This window comes from Vicugna pacos, chromosome 7 (genome assembly GCF_048564905.1).
Source record: "Vicugna pacos chromosome 7, VicPac4, whole genome shotgun sequence".
NCBI lineage: Eukaryota > Metazoa > Chordata > Mammalia > Artiodactyla > Camelidae > Vicugna > Vicugna pacos.
This window is the reverse complement of record NC_132993.1, coordinates 49,537,115-49,555,519: the sequence shown is the minus strand read 5'-3', so window position 1 is coordinate 49,555,519 and position 18,405 is coordinate 49,537,115. Positions and strand designations below refer to the sequence as shown.

Sequence of the window (18,405 nt, the reverse complement as noted above, 5' to 3'; positions counted from 1 at the left end):
GAAGGGAGGATGTACTCAGAAACAGCACTTCCGTATGTCTGCTTAACACAATGAGTCATGGCTTCTCAGAAACCTCAGGCTATCCATGGACTCCCCGCCTGCCATATGTACAGGGACAAACCCAGCATCCTCTTGGACAACCACTCCTCAAGGATCTGGTTTATAATAGGTAGAAATTGTCTGTTTCTTTCTTTTTTTTTCTTTTTGGTATAGATGCCAATGATCATACGATATCCCTTGATCTTTTATTTTGCCACTGATACTGTATAATTATTTATTTTTTGAGATTAAAAGAAATTGCAGTCCCTTTCCTTGATATCTTAAGGAAAGATAAGTTGAAATTGGAGCAAAAGAATGGGAAGAACTGTGAAAGGTTTTTCCTGGCACTGTCTGTAACATCTATGAAACTTAAGAAACTGAAAAGAGCAGAACAGACCTTAAAAATAAGTCTATATTAGTGCCGATTCTGTTCAGTGGACAGAATTATTTGGATAAACTTGGGAAAAGAATAATATTGATAAAAATTATTCTTGGTTATATTCCAAATAAAAAGCAAGAGACAAAGCACAACATGAAAGTAACAATGAAAATACAAAGTGTTTTCCTTGCTGTTCCCTCTCTCACCTCTCCTCCATTGTCCTCAGCTTTTCTCTCTGCTTTCTCATTTTGCTTATCCTTCTTTCTTTATTTCCCTTTTATTCTTGCCATATTCCATCCAGGAGGTGAAGCAGCTTTTAAAACAGACAAACGTGAACTATATGTGTGTGTGTGTCTTTTAAAGTAGATGTTGTAATCATTCAAAAGTGAAAATACAATGATCCAGGAATGAGATTATCGTGGAAAGTGTGTGCTAGAGTATCTAATGCTTTTACTAGAAATGGACCAGATTTGGCTTTGAGAGTTCTCCGGGTTAGTATAAGGAAAACAGCACTGTTATTTATCAGCTTCTGGGTGTTTCTGGGGCTGAATGTCTCAATCTTGGCATTACTGACATGTTGGCCAGATAATTCTTTGTATACTGTCCTGTTGCACTGTAGAATGTTTAGCAGAATTCCTGACTTCTACCCAACAGACACCAGAAGCACACCTGTCCCCTCCTCTGCCTTGACAACCAAAAATGTCTCCAGAAATTACCAAACGGCCTGTGGGGGACAAAACCACCCCCATTGGAAGCTACTGCTTTAGAATTATAGCAAGCAAATGACAACACTCAGGAAAAAGCCCTGCTATTCTAGGTACAACTTGGGGTATTTGAATTTCATGCATAGTTTAGCAACTTTTCATGATAGAAGTTCAGTACCTTTAAAGATAAAACATTCATGTAGGTCTTAGCTGATTTATTTCATTAGGAAAATCTTTGATTCTACAAATGTGCTATCTTTTAAGAAAATTATTTAGTTTTTAGACTTTGATTTTACTAGCAAAAAAGTCAGTATGTGTTAAGAGCTCATAATCTTTTTTCTGGCTTCTCATTCCAGCTCCACTAATTACTAGCTGAATAACTTCTTTAAATTTCGTATACAAAACTGCTTAATAATAGCATCTATGTCAGTGGTTATTGTAAGAATTGTATGAGTTAATATAGGCAAAGAGCTTTGCATAGTGACTGGATCTTAATAAAGTACTCTTTAATTATGAGATGACAACTATTATTGTCATTATTATTTAGAAATAGTAAAGACCAGAGCTTTTTAGAGTAGGGGAATAAATAATACTAATAAAACTGAAAATCTAAAGTGTCCATGTTAGTTTTCTATTACTTTCGCTGTATATTTCCTGAATTACACTCTTCTATGACCTCACATGAACACGATTGCATTTCTACCACTGATGTTCTGTAAGTCATGTTTGATTTATCAGTCCTTCTTATTATCCGTCATTCTTTTTCACTACTAATAAGAGAGATGGCAACATGATGTTCTTCTTTCAGATGTGGATAGTATTGTCTGGTTGCTGAATTTTTACAAGTAGATGGGTAACTAGTGCTTTCCTGGCCCTTGCTCTCCCTCCTATACAGTTCTTCCAAGTCTCCATTGAGAGAGCACCTTCCTAATTATTTTAGGAGCTTCATATCATGACTAATATGAATAATTGCTATCTACTCCTGAATTGCTGGTCTTTTCCACTTATTTCCTGTTCTTTGCTTTGCTTTTTTTTTTTTTTTTTTAAATCAGTGAGTTCTTCTGGCCTCCGCTGATTATTCTGGGATTTTCACATTGCTGGTTGCTCTGGATTCTTTGAGGTCCATAATGAAGTGGAGAATGTGTCTTCCCTAACATTATAGTTTTTCAAGTTGATACCAAAATGTTTTACTTCAGTTTCTTTTTTCCCCAGAATTTAAAATGTATTTCCTGTTTTAGTTTTTCCTTACAGCTTTCTCTGTCATTGCGCCCCTTTCTACCCTACTAAACAGACATGACTCTCTGGGAGTATGGGCGAGAAGGATCTCAGTAGCAGACTCTCTCCTGTCTTCAGAATTGTGCCTTCTCCTCTATTAACTAAATCTTCCTTATGGACCAAGCTTGTATAATTCTCTACCCTAACACATATTTCCATCCTCTCTCACCACATTCGCTTGATTCCTCACACAGAAAGACTTTTTGCGGGACAGGTTCACCTAACATTTCTGGACACATCTTGGGACAGATGTTAGGTCTAGACCTTCCTACATACTTATAAAGAGATTTGAACTTTTGCAGGCCTTTTCCAGTTGATAGATTTTAATTCTGACAACAAAAGCAAGACCTCTGAAGACAGTTGCTCAGCAGACTACTACAACTGCCTTCATGTTTTGTACATTAGTTATATGGTAAGAAATAGTTGGAAGTTGAAAGCATGCTGTTATTTAGAACAGTTCGTAAGCAAAAGCTTGGTGCACATTCCAGACAAATTCAGAGGCGGGCAGGAAGCTGTCTATTGCCATGTTAATTCTGCAGTACTCTTATATACCACTACCTGTGTATGTAGCATATCCCTGCGGACTTCTGCTCAGCATCCTGGCTAGACTCTTCCCTGTCATCCAACAGAGTAAATTCCTGACCTTGAACATGGGAAACAGAACTACCCATGCTCACTCTTATATGTGATAAATAGGCTTGCTCTTTTTTCTCCTAATTACACTGATCTCTAAAACTAATATTATCAGTTTCTTTGAGTTTGAAAAGCGTCCTTTCAGTTTTAAAATTCTGTTTCTTCAAGATCAACTTATTATTAGATGCAATCTCTTTAGGTAATTGCTCAGTCTCTCAGCTTCCTCTCTCAAGATAGCATTTGGGTCCTCTGGATATTCAGGTTTCCATGGCAACCTTCCTAGTCCACCTGATTGTTCCTGATTTTCCAGCATTTATAAGTGGAAGTCAGCAGCTGAATTTCTCCTGGTTTCTGATTTCATTGCAAATGGAGCTTGGTGGGGTTCGCAGGCTCTGAAAGCCTCACCTCGGCTCTCCCTAGGCTAGGGTCTTCCTGAGCTTTTGCTGTGAGCCCCACCTGACCCCAACCGTAGTTACTCCGTTGTAGGGGCTCTCCCATAGCATACCCTTGGAGGAATGTGGGAACTGGAAGCTTCCATTTGCACCACCCAGGACATAAAAATATCTTAGGAATGCTTCAGTCTGAACTTTCATTTACTTTTCACACAACTCCATAGACTTTTTAAAGTGGTGCCCACAGTTTAGTGTAGACATGGACTACAAAAGTCCTAAGTGGAAATGAGAGCAAAGGCTTGCTTATTATTTTGTCAATTTACCTACCACATTTTCCTCTCTCTGTGGTTTGCTCACTCACTCTTTGCTTTTCCTGCTTCTGTCACACCTGTTCAGTTTGCCTTTCTCCAATACCTCATAAACATAAAGGGTAGCTTTTGGTTTTTTTCTTCCTGTCATCACATCCTATTTATAGGCTAGGTCAGCAAGCCCTGTGCCTGGGTGTCATAGGTTGAGAGAGTCTCTTCTCTTAACTGTCATTCAGAGAGGCAGTGACAGTGTTGTCTTGATGCTATCACTAACATAGGACTATAATCTGAGACCACCATGCTTGGTTCTTAATATGTAAAGGAATTTGCAAAAAATCCTCTTTCACCACAAAATCTGGGTTTTTATGTGTATTGATGTAAAATTGTAATTTGAATGAGTTTCTTTACATTTCTTCTATATCAGTCCTAATCTCCCTTTCAGCTCATATACCATTGCCCCATAACGATGCATGCGTGCACACACACACATGTGTGCATACACTTATCAGAGAAAAGAATGAATTCATGGGCAGACCAAGGGGAAGTATATGTAATACGTGGAAAAAAAAAGGAGGGTGAAAACATTGTCTTTTTCAAATGAAAGTAGTTCTGGTTTTAAGAATTTGCCTTACATGCCTGAATAACTTTAGCAAGATCTTAGCAGCCAGCTAGTGAGGTCAACAGGATTGCTTTCTGCTCCTCTGCCATTTCTTTCCCCTTTCCTGGCCTAATCTGTTAAAATTTACATTATCTTACATGTCCAGAGCCAGCTCTGCTCCACTCTCCTAATATCTCCACCTTCAACTTCCAAATGCTAGAGCACCTGTCTTCTTATAGTTCTAAGCCCTTCTGGTCTCTCCTTGCACCATTATTGTAATGCCATCTCAGCTTCTTAATCCTGGTTATGTACATCTGTCAGGGATGAATTTGTCTCACTCTTTTCCGTTCCTTTCCAGCCACTCAATATCCTGTTTCAGGCCAGGAATCACTGTCAATTAATGGAGTCAGACATTTTATTACCTAGAGTTCTTTCCCACTTTCAGGAAGTCTTACACAGTTGAAATCAGAGCTCTCACAGGAAGGTGACCTTCTAGGCACTGTCACTAATATAGGGAAAGATTTTTGGCAATCTCTCCATCCAATAAGAGGGACATAGTGGGAGAACAAATACTTTTTGCCATTAAGAATGTCAGGAAGTGGATTTGGGAGTCTCTCCTAGTGGCAGGGATTATAAGAGGGGGAGTTCATGAGCCCTGAATCCTTTTTTTCTTTTTCCGTTGGAACTCTTATTAAATTGTAACATGCGGAATACATGTGGATAGCTTTTGGTAGCTAATTTTGGGGTCTAATGGCCCTGAAATACCATTTGGAACACAATGGCTTGGGGAAATATGCTTATAAATTGACTTATAAGCAAGTTTCTGGAATATAAACTTGCTATGGACTGAATTGTGTTCCTCCAAAATTCGTATGTTGAAGCCCTAACCCCTGATGTGATTGACTTTCGTAGGGCAGTTAGGAGGTAATTAAGGTTAAAAGAGGCCATAAGGGTGGGGTTCTAATTTAAAAGGGTTGGTGGCCTTATAAGAAGAGGAAAAGAGAGATCTGTCTCTCTCCACATGCATTCACTGAGGAAAGGCCATGCCAGGGCATGGTGAGACGGCAATCATCTGAAAGCTGGGAGGAGAACTGAACCAGAAATTGAATTGGCTGGTGCCTTGACCTTGGATTTCTAGCCACCAGTACTGTCAGAAGTAAATTCTTGTTGTTTAAGCCACCCAGTCTGTCGTATTTTGTTGTGGCAGGTCAGGCTAACACAAACCTGTTCATACATTCAGAATTAAATATAGTTACTCATTTATGAATGGTTTATATCTGCAATACTTACTACTATTACCATTTAGTTATAAGTTAAATGTACATAAAACATATGTTGAAGTAGTATTTAGAGAAAATTTTTTTTACGTTTAAATACAAGCAAATGAATGATAAATTCTATAGATTCCAAAATAGAACCTGTTTAAGGAGAAGTCTACACTGGATGTGGTCAAAACTTCAAGCATCCATTGAGCATCTATGTGCCCAACACACTTTCCACCAATAACCCTATCTTTATTATATAATAAAAGTAATTCCCATACTATAATTCTTAGCCCCCAGTACATAGTAGATACCTAATAAATGTTAGCTGAATGTAAAAATTAATCTTGATTAGTAGAGGTTTATACATCAAAATTAATGGCACAGACACAGAGTATTGCCTCTAAAGAATGCTTCTAGGAAGAAAGAACTATATAGACAGGAAGGTATATATGAAAGCTTTTTGTGGCTATCTAATGCCCCGTAATATTATGGTTAAAGAAACATTGTTCTCAACTGTTGGAATATTTTTCTAATCAAGTTATAGTATTTATAATTTTTTGGAAGAAAATTATCTACTGTTGTTTAAAGAAAAAACACTTTAATACATTTAAGAAAACTTACAGTGATTTCCAAAATCAAGTAAAAAGGGGTTTGGAATTATACGTTGTTCTGAGTCACCTGTGAAGTCTTTTGGGATTTATTGATTTGTTTTATGTTTGCTTGCCTTTGCAATAATTTAAAATCTGATGAATGAGGACTTTACATGGCACCTGTAGCTCCATAATGGTTGAAAATTGGTTTAAAAGTATTCAACACAATGTAAATGTTGATTTTTATTTTTCAACTTAAGCAACCATCTTCCTCAAGGATATATCCTCTTGAAGCTCAAATAACTACTTATTTATAATGATTCAGTAAAAAAATAACACTTTCAATCCAGAGGGAAAATGATTAGGTTCCAGTGTTCATTCGTTGATTCCCTTACTTGTTAGCTGATAGTGTTGGTCATGATGATGTTGACTATGAAATGGGCTGAATGTTCTTACAAAGCAAGTGTTATTTCAGGGATATGAAAGAAAGACATGTTGTCAGGGTCAGAGTTCTGTGTGAGGGTCCTCAGACCAGTTGAGTGGTCTCTCTAAGCTATAGTGTGCTCACTCAGTAGCAAGCTCATTCAGGAATCAGCCTCAGCTATGTGCTAGGCATTACAAAATGGGTGTAACAGCAACGAGAACAGTAGTAGCTAACAGTTGCCTATCACTTACTCATTTAATCCTCACCAAAATCATATGCAGATGGTACTTTTAAAAGTTGCTATTTCATAGGTAAGGGAACCAAGGCACAGGGTTGCTAATTAATTGATTGCCCAATGTCACTCACTTTTTAGTGGTGAAGCCATAATTTCACCTGGATGGTTCGATTCCAGAACCTTCTCTCTTCATACTTTGCTATTGTTGAGAGGATCTTAATATTCTATACATTTATGTATTTTTTATTGTTCTTGACAGAATTTATAGTTTTAAGGCTTTCATGAGAAACAGCATTTGAAAATGCTTAGGGAAACTGCTTAGTGCATTGTGAAGGTGTGTTATTATTTATTGTATTTGTTCCCTCTCATTAGGCCTCTTTAATTCTTATTTTTTTTAAAAAAAATTTTTTTGTGTGTGTAGGACTTCTCTTCTTTGACTCTTTGAGAAGTCTTGATATTTGCCCAGTCACAAAATTTTTATTGCATTTCCTAGTACTCCAAGTAATGAATGTGTCCTAAAATTAGAGATATCTGCCATTTGATACTGTTATTTTTTATATAATGGAATATTTAATGCATAAAAATATGTAACATATGACAATTATAAGTCACTACTATTGCACTTTTCTTGTCCTTGTTGTATATGTTTTCTTACTGCATGCACAAAAAAAGTAAACAGCCCTTTATAAAGGTAAATTTAAAATATTGGTTTATGCTTTGTTTTGATAATGTTCTCTAGTATAGAAGCAACTATGTATTTTAGTGGCCTATCTCATTTTAATAATATCAGTTTGCCCTGAAACTAGCCACCAAACTGTATTAAATGTTAGAAATTTTAAGCTTCTACTTTGAAAATTGAATCACTCCTTGCAGTTGAGTGTTGGGCATGTTTTAAGTGTGAGGACCACACACTCTTGCATTCATTCGGACAACCTGAACTGCTACTTCCTACTCACTGACTGCGACTGCTCCCTGGCTAATAATTGTCTTTGGCTTCCTGTAAACCTGCAGCCAGGAAAGTATTTGAATTTTCCCCCTCTAGCACTTGCAAATCCGATTTTTATGTATAGCTAAGTGCTCTTAGCTTTTGCTCTATCTACTACTGGGGCCTGGTTTCTTGCAAGCCTGTAACTACGCCAGATTCGGCCTATGTAATGCTGTTTGTAATGAGAAATCTAAACAGGGAATGGCAGTGAGGCATGGCAGGAATGTGTTTCCATTGGAGAAGTCAGTGTAGAGAAAAAGTATAAGCAAAGCTGTGTCCAGAAGGCCTTTTCAGCTGGCCAGGGCGGAAGACTCATGTTATTGTACATAGGCTGTTACCCTGCCAGCCCTTCCTCACAAATTTGCTTTCTCTCTCTCCCCGTCTCAACTCCCCTCCTCCTCCTCCCTCCCTCTTTCATCTCCTCCTTCTCCTGTCCTCCTCTGCCTCTCTTTCTGCGGGCTGCTGACTGTTTGCTCAGGTGGACAGTGACACCATTTGGAATGAGCTGCACTCGTCCGGTGCTGCACGCATGGCTGTTGGCTGTGTCATCGAGCTGGCTTCCAAAGTGGCCTCAGGAGAGCTGAAGGTGAGGTCTGGGTTGCATTAAGTGTGGGAAATCCAGAGAAGAAGCTGAAACAGAGATGTTGTTGTTTGGGAATTGTGGGGAGTGTGGTGTGGTAATAAAAGGAGTAGGGTGGAGGAGAGGGGCAAGGAGATGGCCGCTGAGGTGTGATCATAAGTAGTCTGTAGGTAGGTAGTAGCTGATCCTGCTCGTGGGCCGTCCTCTCCTTGGGGGAACTCTGTGGTCAGGGCACTGTGGTGTATTTTTAAGAGCACAGAATGGTGAGTAAAGCTATGGTCCAGGTTAAAAACACCCAGTATATACATATCTGTCATGCCCTCCTGGGATTCTCCTTTGAAGCGATGTACAAATTATGATTACTGAGTACGAAGTATAAGCTCAGAATACCACCCAGAGAGAGGGCGGGGAGGGGGGTAGAAAGGTAAATATCAGACGGGAAGGATTGGGAGGAAGAAGGAAATTGTTGATTAGAAGGGTAATGATCCAGAGTATGTTTTTCCATGAAAGAACTTAAAAAATGAGCTACGCTTTATTGTTCTTTTCTTTTTATGGTCTCTTCTTTTCTACATCATGTGAAAAGAACAATGTCCAAACCCCAGTGTTTCCCAGTCTAAACAATTTATAAAAGCCAGAGACCTGACAGACGTTGACATTTTATTTGGTATTTTAACAGTGCTATTTAAAGGTATACCATGTGCATATTGAATGCAGTTGCCCCAATAAACTTTTTTGGTGCTAACATGGCTTTTTAATGCACTAGTTAACACACTTCATAACGAAATCTAGGCAGTGGTTATTTTGGTATTTTTAGCAATTGTGGGGCTTAGGGGAAATATATTGTAATGAACAATATTGGCTCTGTGGGTTTTGTTAATCTAAAATAAAATCTAATTAGGATTATTTTCCTTTCTGTCTCATGAATTTTATTCAGTTACACCTGACTGTTTCACTTGTGATTAAAAATGCAGGGTAGGAGTGTGCACTTCATAATGCATTGTCTGTCCCAGAAGTCTTTGCTCTAACTCTTTTAAGTCAGAACCTACAGAAATATAATTTTGATAGGGTGGGCTATATTTAAAAATATATATGTGTTGATAGGTAGGTGGATAGATGGATCATATTTTTATGCCTCATGTAAAGTTGACATGACATGATCAACATCAGGACATTAATTGCTCATCTCAGGAGATTTATGAGGCCATTGATGTGTTGCTTAATATTAAGTCTTTACCTTTGATAATGAGCTATTGAAAAGAAGAAAGGAATCAGCCCTAGGAGAGGTTTTGGCTCTTACTTCAAGAATAATTCTTCCTGTTTGAGTATGTCACTTGTAGAATAAATTGACACTTAAAAAAATATTCGAGAGTCTTATTTTCAAATAAGTTCAAATGACAAACAACAGCCAGGCCACGATATTGTAATTTTTAAAATTTTTAAAAGATTATTCTGGCACAGACCTACTTGATAACAGATCAGAATGATAGCATTTCACAGTTTCTAATTGTTCTGATTTTGTTGAAGTTTAATCGGTAATTCAGAAACCTCCTCAAGTAGAATGACCACAAATTACACTCAAGACCATCATTGCTGTTAGCCTCACAGAGTGTGCCATTGCCAAATGTATATATGAAGAGTGTTGAACAAAAACCTGATTCTATTTTTTAGGAGGTAGTCATTTAAAATAGCAATTACAAACAAAGTGTCAACAGCGTATGGTATGGACATGCTGCTGACCACCAGCTGTACTAACATTGGCTATTTATGTTAAGAACAAGGATTCATATAAATGCTTTTTCTCCTCTTGGTTGAGAAATCAGCAGGTATGGTTAAAAAAGAAAAAAGAAGGATAGGGAAAAAGAGCCAGCATAAGAATCGAGAAACGTAGTCCAGGCTCTGCCACTTAAATGCTGTGTCATTTGTGACAAATCACTTAACTTCTCTGGGCTTCAGTTTCTTGTTCTGCAAAATCAGCAAGGTAGAATTGATAATGTTGAAGGTTGTGCGTGGTTTTGACATTCTGAGCTATTTGCGAATGAAAAGTGGACCTGATTCTCAGTACATACTGTGGCATACCAAATAGTAGATATCCCAAAACTAATTCAACTTACTTTGGTGAATATTCCAGATTTTGCAATCTTTATCATTGTTTATCTTTCTCATTGTTAAGCCCAAAGTGAAAGTCCAAGACAGGACCATAACAAAGGCACAAGGGTTGATGAACCAAGACTGAACCCCTTGGTTGCTAATAATTTGGGGAGACCTACAGAATGCCACAGTAGATAGCCATGTTTAAGCACCTCTAGCCAAAATATTACTGAGTGTCAACCTGTCCCAGACTCTAATATGACAGGGCAAGAACCCTGCTGGCCAGGAGCACTAACACTCATGGCTGTGGAGTCACTTCCTTCAGATGTAGGAAGAAAATAGAGAAGCTTATTTGAGGACACTGGTAAGTTACCCTCTGATAAGAAATGTGAAAAAAGAAAACATTAGTGTTTTTCGTTTTCTGCATCCACATTCAATTCTTACATGTTCTACCCCACTCCCCCTCTAAATCTGTAAATTAAGGAAACAACATTGCCATATTGAAAGAGATTGCACTAATTTTGCTTGGAAAACAGAAGAATTAAAAGCTCTATTTCACATAGGGTGGGCCTGGTTGGAGTGGTGAACTGAGAGGTAAGAGATAGCTAGAAGGAGGTCGCTGAACTCATATGGGATGGGGACCTAGGAGATAAGAAATGTGCACAAAAAAGGAAAATGCCACAGACAGATTTGATTACCTGGAATTTTTGCGTGATGTTGAGCTTTATCATGACCACTCCCCCAACTTTTGGCAGGTTCTGTCCTTTCTTCACCTGAGGATACTGATTGGCTGAAGGAATTAGAATGATCCAAGCAGAGGGAATGGGTCTCATGTTGATACTTAAATTGACCATGTGCAGCGAACTACAGCAGTAAATAGGTGTATTTTTGGCACACCACGGACATGCTCAGTGGAGTTCAGTGGAAATTATAGGGACTTTAAGTTTTCCAGGTTTTTATTAAGATATTTAAAAACCCACACAAATGGAAATTTCTCAAACCTGCAGATACCCTAATTGGCTATTTCTCTGATTCTAGAACTAAGGAACATAAATATTCTGAAAATGTGGAAATGTTTGTTGTATTGGAAACTATAAGTGGAAGAATATATATCTTAGAATGGTTTTATTACTCTAAAGGACATTTAAGAAAGTATGTCTAGAAATAGAAATATCTCTAAAAGATGATTTTTTTCAGATTATAAATGGTTCAATACTTGGCTTAAAAAATAGTGTGAAATATCAGGTACACCTTAAATACACAGAATTTTATTTGTCAATTATACCTTATAATAGCTGAAAAAATGACTGAACACTTATCAAGCTTTACTGTCAGGGCTCCCTTTGATGCTATTTTTGTAGTGCTATAATTTCATCATAAAAAAGTAAAAGTTGCTTTCTGGAAATTTTTGTCAGAAAGAACCTCCACCTTATTATCTGAACAATGGGTGGACTTCTTTAACATTTGAATGGATACTGTGATGCCTTATTGCTGACAATACCTGCCAGTCATTGAGTATCTACTCTAAGCTGGGCAGTTTGCATATAATTTGTCATTATTCCCATAATGGTCTTTGAAGTCAGTACCACCAATAGGATACCAGCTCAGAGACATCAAATAACTTTTTAAGATCCCTCAGAAAGTTTAATAAATGGCAAAGCCTGTATATATCACAATCCTCTGTTCTCTTTCAGCTTCTTTATGAAGAATTTCTTGTGGAAGTAGCACAAATATTTAAGTAAAAAGGGGTTAAAGCGATTTCTTTCAAATAGTCTAGATCCTCTCCTTTTTGTTACTGTAAAACATTTAATACATACCAAAAGACAAGAAGTTACATTAATAACTTATAAAGCATAATAATAAACACCTGTGAGGCCTTTATCCGACATAAGAGATATTACTTTACTAACCCTATTAAAGTTCTCTCAGTACTTATCTTTCCTGTCCTTTGACCTACAGGTAATCATTAATATGCTGTATTTTTAAAATTCTTTCTTTTCCTTTCTTTAATAGTTTTAACCATATGTTTTAGACCTTTATAAAATGGAATCTTATTTAATGTATTGTTCCTCAGATTTCTCTCCCCCAACTTAAAATCATGTTATGAGGATTTATCCACATGAATTTACTTAACTGTGATTTATTCATTTTCATCACTATCAAGTATTCCCTTGTACATCATAATTTGTTTATTCAGTCTTCTGTTGGGCATTTTAGTTGTTTCCAGGTTTTTGCTCTTTTAAACCATGCTGCTGTGAACACTCTTAAAACATGCCTGCTCTTTCACTGTGGCATAACTAAGAGTAAAATGGTAAGCTCCTAGGATATAAACATAGTACATTTTGGTAAGTAATACAGGGTAGAATTCCAAAGTCGTTTTGGCACAATGACATCAGCAAAAAATGGCAGTTTAAACCTCTGAAAATTCTTTTCTCCATAGAATCAGTGACAAAACTGGTAAAATGTACAGGATTAAGATTTTTAAAACTCTGGAAAGTAACCAAAAGCTTGCAGCAACTCAGGGGAAGCATATATTCAAAACAAAACTGTCTAAGTCTTGGTAAAAACAGTGAGCTTTGTGATGTTTTAATTCACCCTATTCTCATCTTACCCTTTCCAGTTCCACAGTAGCTTTAACAAATAACAGCCTGCATTCCCAGTGAAAACCAGTAACTTGGCAATCTCCAGACAGGGCATAATGGGATTGGAGCTTCTTCAAAGCTTCCTTCCCAGAGAGTTGCCAATATTTGGCCTGTCTGGTGCTTCAGTACAAGGCCCTACTTGCAAAACTGTCTTTATTTGACCTGACTTGGAGTATACCTGATGTGAAAAGCCTTTTCTCAGAAGTATTTCTTGAAAAAATTAAAAGTAATTGATTAACTTCGTGGCTGCCTAAAGTTGATGACAACAATTAAGAAAACAACCACAAGTTTCAAGGAAAACTGAGGAATGAGATATGCATAAGGGCTATGAAAAACCCCATCAAACTCCTAAGATTCTAGAAGGCCACGTGCATGATTGCACTGTGCGCATACTCAGGGCAGTGTTCACACTCAGGAAAAAAGACCTAGAAGGCCCTTAGCTCTCTTCTCAAGCTGACTTGGAGGCTCTGCTCAAACAGGAAGTGAAAGCTAATGTAGAGTTGTCAGCTCCCTGGCTGAGTATTGAAAGAGTGTCCAAAACACATGTTCAGGGCCCCTTAAAAAAGGCTTGGAACTATTGGTTTCAGGTTATTTAAGGAAATCTCTGTCCATCCATTAACTGACCACTCAGTCAACCAAGCAAAGGCGTCAGTGCTGCACTCAGTGTAGAATATGGTCTTAATAGAATTAGTTCAGAAAAGTCATTAAGCAAACAAAAGAATGACAAACCCTGGGGAGGGGTAAAAATCTAATTTCCAGGATTGCCATATTAGATTGCTTATAATGGTCAGTTTCTAACATAAAACTATGAGACATGCAAAGAAGTTCATAAATTCACATGAAAAAATAATGAGCACCAGCAAAAGTAACTACATATATAAATATGAATGATAGTATAGTTGTATATTTTGTTTGTAACTGTTTTTCTCCTTTTAGATTTAAGAGACAACTGTGTGAAACAATAATCATAAATCTGTGTGGATGGGCACACTGTAGAAAGAAGCAATTTGTAGGACAATAACAGCACAAAGGAAGGCAGTGGGAATGGAGCTGTGTAACAAAACAAAGCAAAACAAATCTTTTGGATTGATTGAAATATGGTTCATGTCTGAACTAGATTGTTAAAAGTTAAAATGCTAATCATAATCCACTAGACAAAGGTAAAAAAAAAACTCAAAAATGTATTGAAAGAAATGACAAGGAAATTTAAATGGTACATTAGAGAATATCTGTTTAACAAAAGAAGGCAGTGTAATGGGAACAAAAAAAGACAACATATAGAGAACAAATACCTAAGTCATTGTTCTGATTTCATACCTCACCAGCAACACGTAAGAATTTCCAATGCCCTCTACTCTTGTTTTTATTTGGCATTTTCATGTTTTTAAATGTTTGCAAATGTTACATGAAAAGATGCTCAACATCACAAATCATTAGGGAAATGCAAATTAAAGCTTACAGCAAAATAAATGTGACAAATGAGTATATGTATGTTCATGAATAACTGAAAAATTGTGCTGTACCCTGGAATTTGACACAACATTGTAAAATGACTATAACTCAATTAAAAAAAAGTTTAAAAAATTATTTTAAAATAAAAAAACAAAAAAAACCAAGTATGTTAAACTTTAGATTGCTTTACATGTGTATGGTAAAGTTTAAATGTATATTAAATTACTTGCTTTGTCACTTTAAAAAAAATTTTTTTTAAAAAGCCACAAAGAGATATCACCTCGTATCTGTCAGAATGACAACAAATAATAAATGTTCATGAAGATGTAGAAAAAGAGAACCCTTGTACACTGTTGGTGGAAATGTAAATTGGTAAATTGGAGCTGCCACCATGGAAAACAGCATAGAGGTTTCTCAAAAAATAAACAGAACTACCATAGGATCCAGCAGTTCTGTCCCCTGGGTATATATCCAAAAAACCCCAAAAACACTATTTCAGAAAGATGCTTGCATCTCAGTGTTTATAGTAGCATTATTTACAGTTGCCAAGATATGGAAGCAACCTAAGTGTCCATCAACTAATGAATGTATAGAGGAGATGTGGTATATATACACAATGAAGTATTTCTCAGCCATAAAGAGCGTGAAATTTTGCCATTTGCACCCCAACATGTCTTTGAGGGGACTTCTGCCTACCACAAACAGTTACTAAAAATTCAAAGTATATAGTCCTTTAATATCCTCACTGTGTATGGCTGTAAAAAATTTAGTAATCACTTGAGATTTTTTCAAAAATAGGTAATGTAATTAATTTTTTAATCAAGGTATAGCATACATTGAATAAAACATACAGATTTTCAACGATATGATGTCTTTTGACAAATGTCTGTACATGGCTACTACCACGAGTTAGCTGATACTTAAATCACCCCAGAAAGTTCACTCATGCCTGTTGGTGGTCACTCTCCAGCACAGGCAAACACTGATCTGTTTTTTCTGATAGTCATGAAATTTTTCCTATTATGGAACTTTATATATGTAGTGGTAGATAGAATGCAGAATTTCTGTGTGACTTCTTTCAGTTCATATAATGTGTTTTGAGATACCTCCATTCTATTGCAAGTATCATTTAGCTTATTAACTTTTGCTGAGTAGCATTCTGTTTTTTATTTAAAATTTTTGTTTATTTTCTTTATAATACAGATATTATTATTTCCCCTTAGTTTGAAAATTAAAATTTCTACACTCTTAAAAAAACAAATGATAATTTTAAATGGCAGGAGCTGTTAACTCACAATTTGTCAGTTGATGCCTTATCTCATTAAAAGGTACTCATGATGCCAAATTTTAAATTAATATTTTTATTGAGGTATAGTTGATGTATATTAAGTTTCAGGTGTACAACATAGTGATTCACAATTTTTAAAGTTTATATTCCATTTATAGTTATTATAAAATACTGATTGTATTCCTCATGTTGTACTATATATTCTTGTAGTTTCTTTATTTTATACATAGTAACTTGTACCTCTTAATCCCCTACTCCTATCTTGCCCATCTCCTTTTCTCTCTCCCCACTGGTAACCACTAGTTTGTTGTCTCTATCTGTGAGTCTGCATCTTTTTTGTTATATTTACTGGTTGTATTTTTTAGATTTCACATATGAGTGAAAACAAACAATATCTGTCTTACTTAATTTGCTTAGCATAATACCCTCCACATCCATCCATGTTGTGGAAAATGGCAAAATTTCATTCTTTTTATGGCAGAGTAATATTCCATTGTATATGTATACCACATCATCTTTGTCTATTCATAGACAACTTAGTTTGCTTCCATATCTTGGAAATTGTAAATAATGCTGCTATAAATATTGGAGTGCTTATATCTTTTCAATTCAGTGTTTTCATTTTTTCAGATAAATACCCAGGAGTGGAATTGCTGGATCATATAGTGTTTCTATTTTTAGGTTTTTGAGAAACCTCCATGTTTTTTCTATAGTAGCTGCATCAGTTTACTTTCCCACCACCCATGTATGAGAGTTGCCTTTTCCCTGCATCCTTCACAATATTTTTAATTTGAGTTCTTTTTGATGATAGCCACTCTGACAGGTGAAGTGATATCTCATTACGGTTTTAATTTGCATTTCTCTGATGATTAATGAGTGGTATTCTGTTTATGAATATTATGCAGTTTGTTGATTCATTCTAGTTTTGGATTATTATGAACACTGCTGCAATGAATATATTTTTCAAAGCTGGTTTTTGGATATATATCTTTACTTCTTATTGTTAAATGCCTAGCAGAGAGGTAATTGCTATAGGTTAGGAGTATGTGTAGTGTTATAAGAAAATGACAAACCATTCTCCAATGTAATTACCATTTTGTCTATAGAATCTTTACTTCTTCACCTCATTCCTGAGCATGGTAATCTGCATCTTCTTTTTTTTTTTTTTCTGATCAGCATTCCTAGAAATTTATCAATTTTATTGATGTTTCTCAAAGAACCAGCCTTTGATTTCATTCATAGTCTTTTTTTTTCTATTTTGTTTCACTGATTTGACCTTTATTATTTCCCTTTTTCTACTTTCATGGGGTTTCATTTGCTCTTCTTTTTCTAGTTTTTTAAGGTAGAAGCTGAGGTCACAGACTTGAGACTTTTCTTCTTTCCCAGTATAGGCATTTAGTGCTATAAACGTCTTTCTTATTATTTTTATTGTAATAAAAATTGTATATATTTAAGTATACAACATGATAATTTGATATACATTTACAGACTGAAATGATTATTACAGTCAATACAGTTAAAGCTAATTAAGATACTCATTTTTGGTTTTTATCTCTCTTTATGGCAAGAGCACTTGAAGTATACTTTCTAAGCAGCTTTCTAATATTCAAACTATTATATAGTATTATTAGCTATTTAAATTTCTTTCTAAATACTACTTTAGCTGCCTTCTATAAATTTTGGCATGTTGTGTTTCATTTTCATTATGTTCAAAATTTCCCATTTGACTACTTCTTTCACACGTGAGTTATTTGGAAGTGTGTTACTTAGTGTCTGACTATTTGGGGATTTTTCCAGTTATCTTTCTCTAACTGTGTCTAATTTTATTCTACTGGAGTCAGAAAATACACTTTGTATGACTTGAATCATTTTGCATTTATTGGGACTTATAACAGTGTAATTCTCTTATGATCTCCTAACCTCTCTATTATCATATATTTTACTTTTACATATTTTAGAGATCTCCATAATAAATTATCAATTTTGCTTCAATAGTTGAAATTTTTTAACAAATTTAAAGTGTTTATGTTTATGCATGTGTGTGTATGAGACAGAAAAATATGTGTATACATGTATAATGTAATTTATAAAATGTCTTTTATATTTGCTCACACTTTTAATATTTCTGGTGTTCTGTATTCATTTGGGCAAATCCAGACTTCCATCTGGTATCATTTCCTTTCAGGCTGAAGAATTTCCTTCAACATTCCTTGTATTGCAGTTCTGCTGGCAACAAATTCTCTCATCTTTTGTTTATAAGAAAATGTTTTTCTTTTCATTTAGTCTTTGAATGACTATCATTTCATATAAAATTCATTGTTGACAGTTATTTCACACTTTAAAAAAATATCCTTCCTGTATTATTTTTTCCCCTTTTTTTTTTTTTGATGGTGAGAAATCAGTTGTCATTCTTATCACTTAACTTCTGTTTAATGATGCAATGCATCTTTTTTCTCTCTGTCTTTATTTACCTTTTTTTTTTTTTTTTAGTAGTTTTGTGATTAAATATAGTTTCCCCTGTTTTTATT

The 18,405-nt window shown here is 35.7% G+C and overlaps 1 protein-coding gene across 4 annotated transcripts in view; it reads left to right on the top strand.

Moving 5' to 3' along the window:
* The window catches only part of HDAC9 (histone deacetylase 9), a 638,632-nt gene that overhangs the window by 455,664 nt on the left and 164,563 nt on the right, over positions 1-18,405 (top strand). For all 4 annotated transcript variants that reach the window (XM_072964902.1, XM_072964900.1, XM_015245630.3 and 1 more), the window contains one exon: positions 8,306-8,413. In XM_072964902.1, the coding sequence (XP_072821003.1) occupies positions 8,306-8,413 (108 nt within the window). The remainder of the gene's footprint in view (positions 1-8,305; positions 8,414-18,405) is intronic.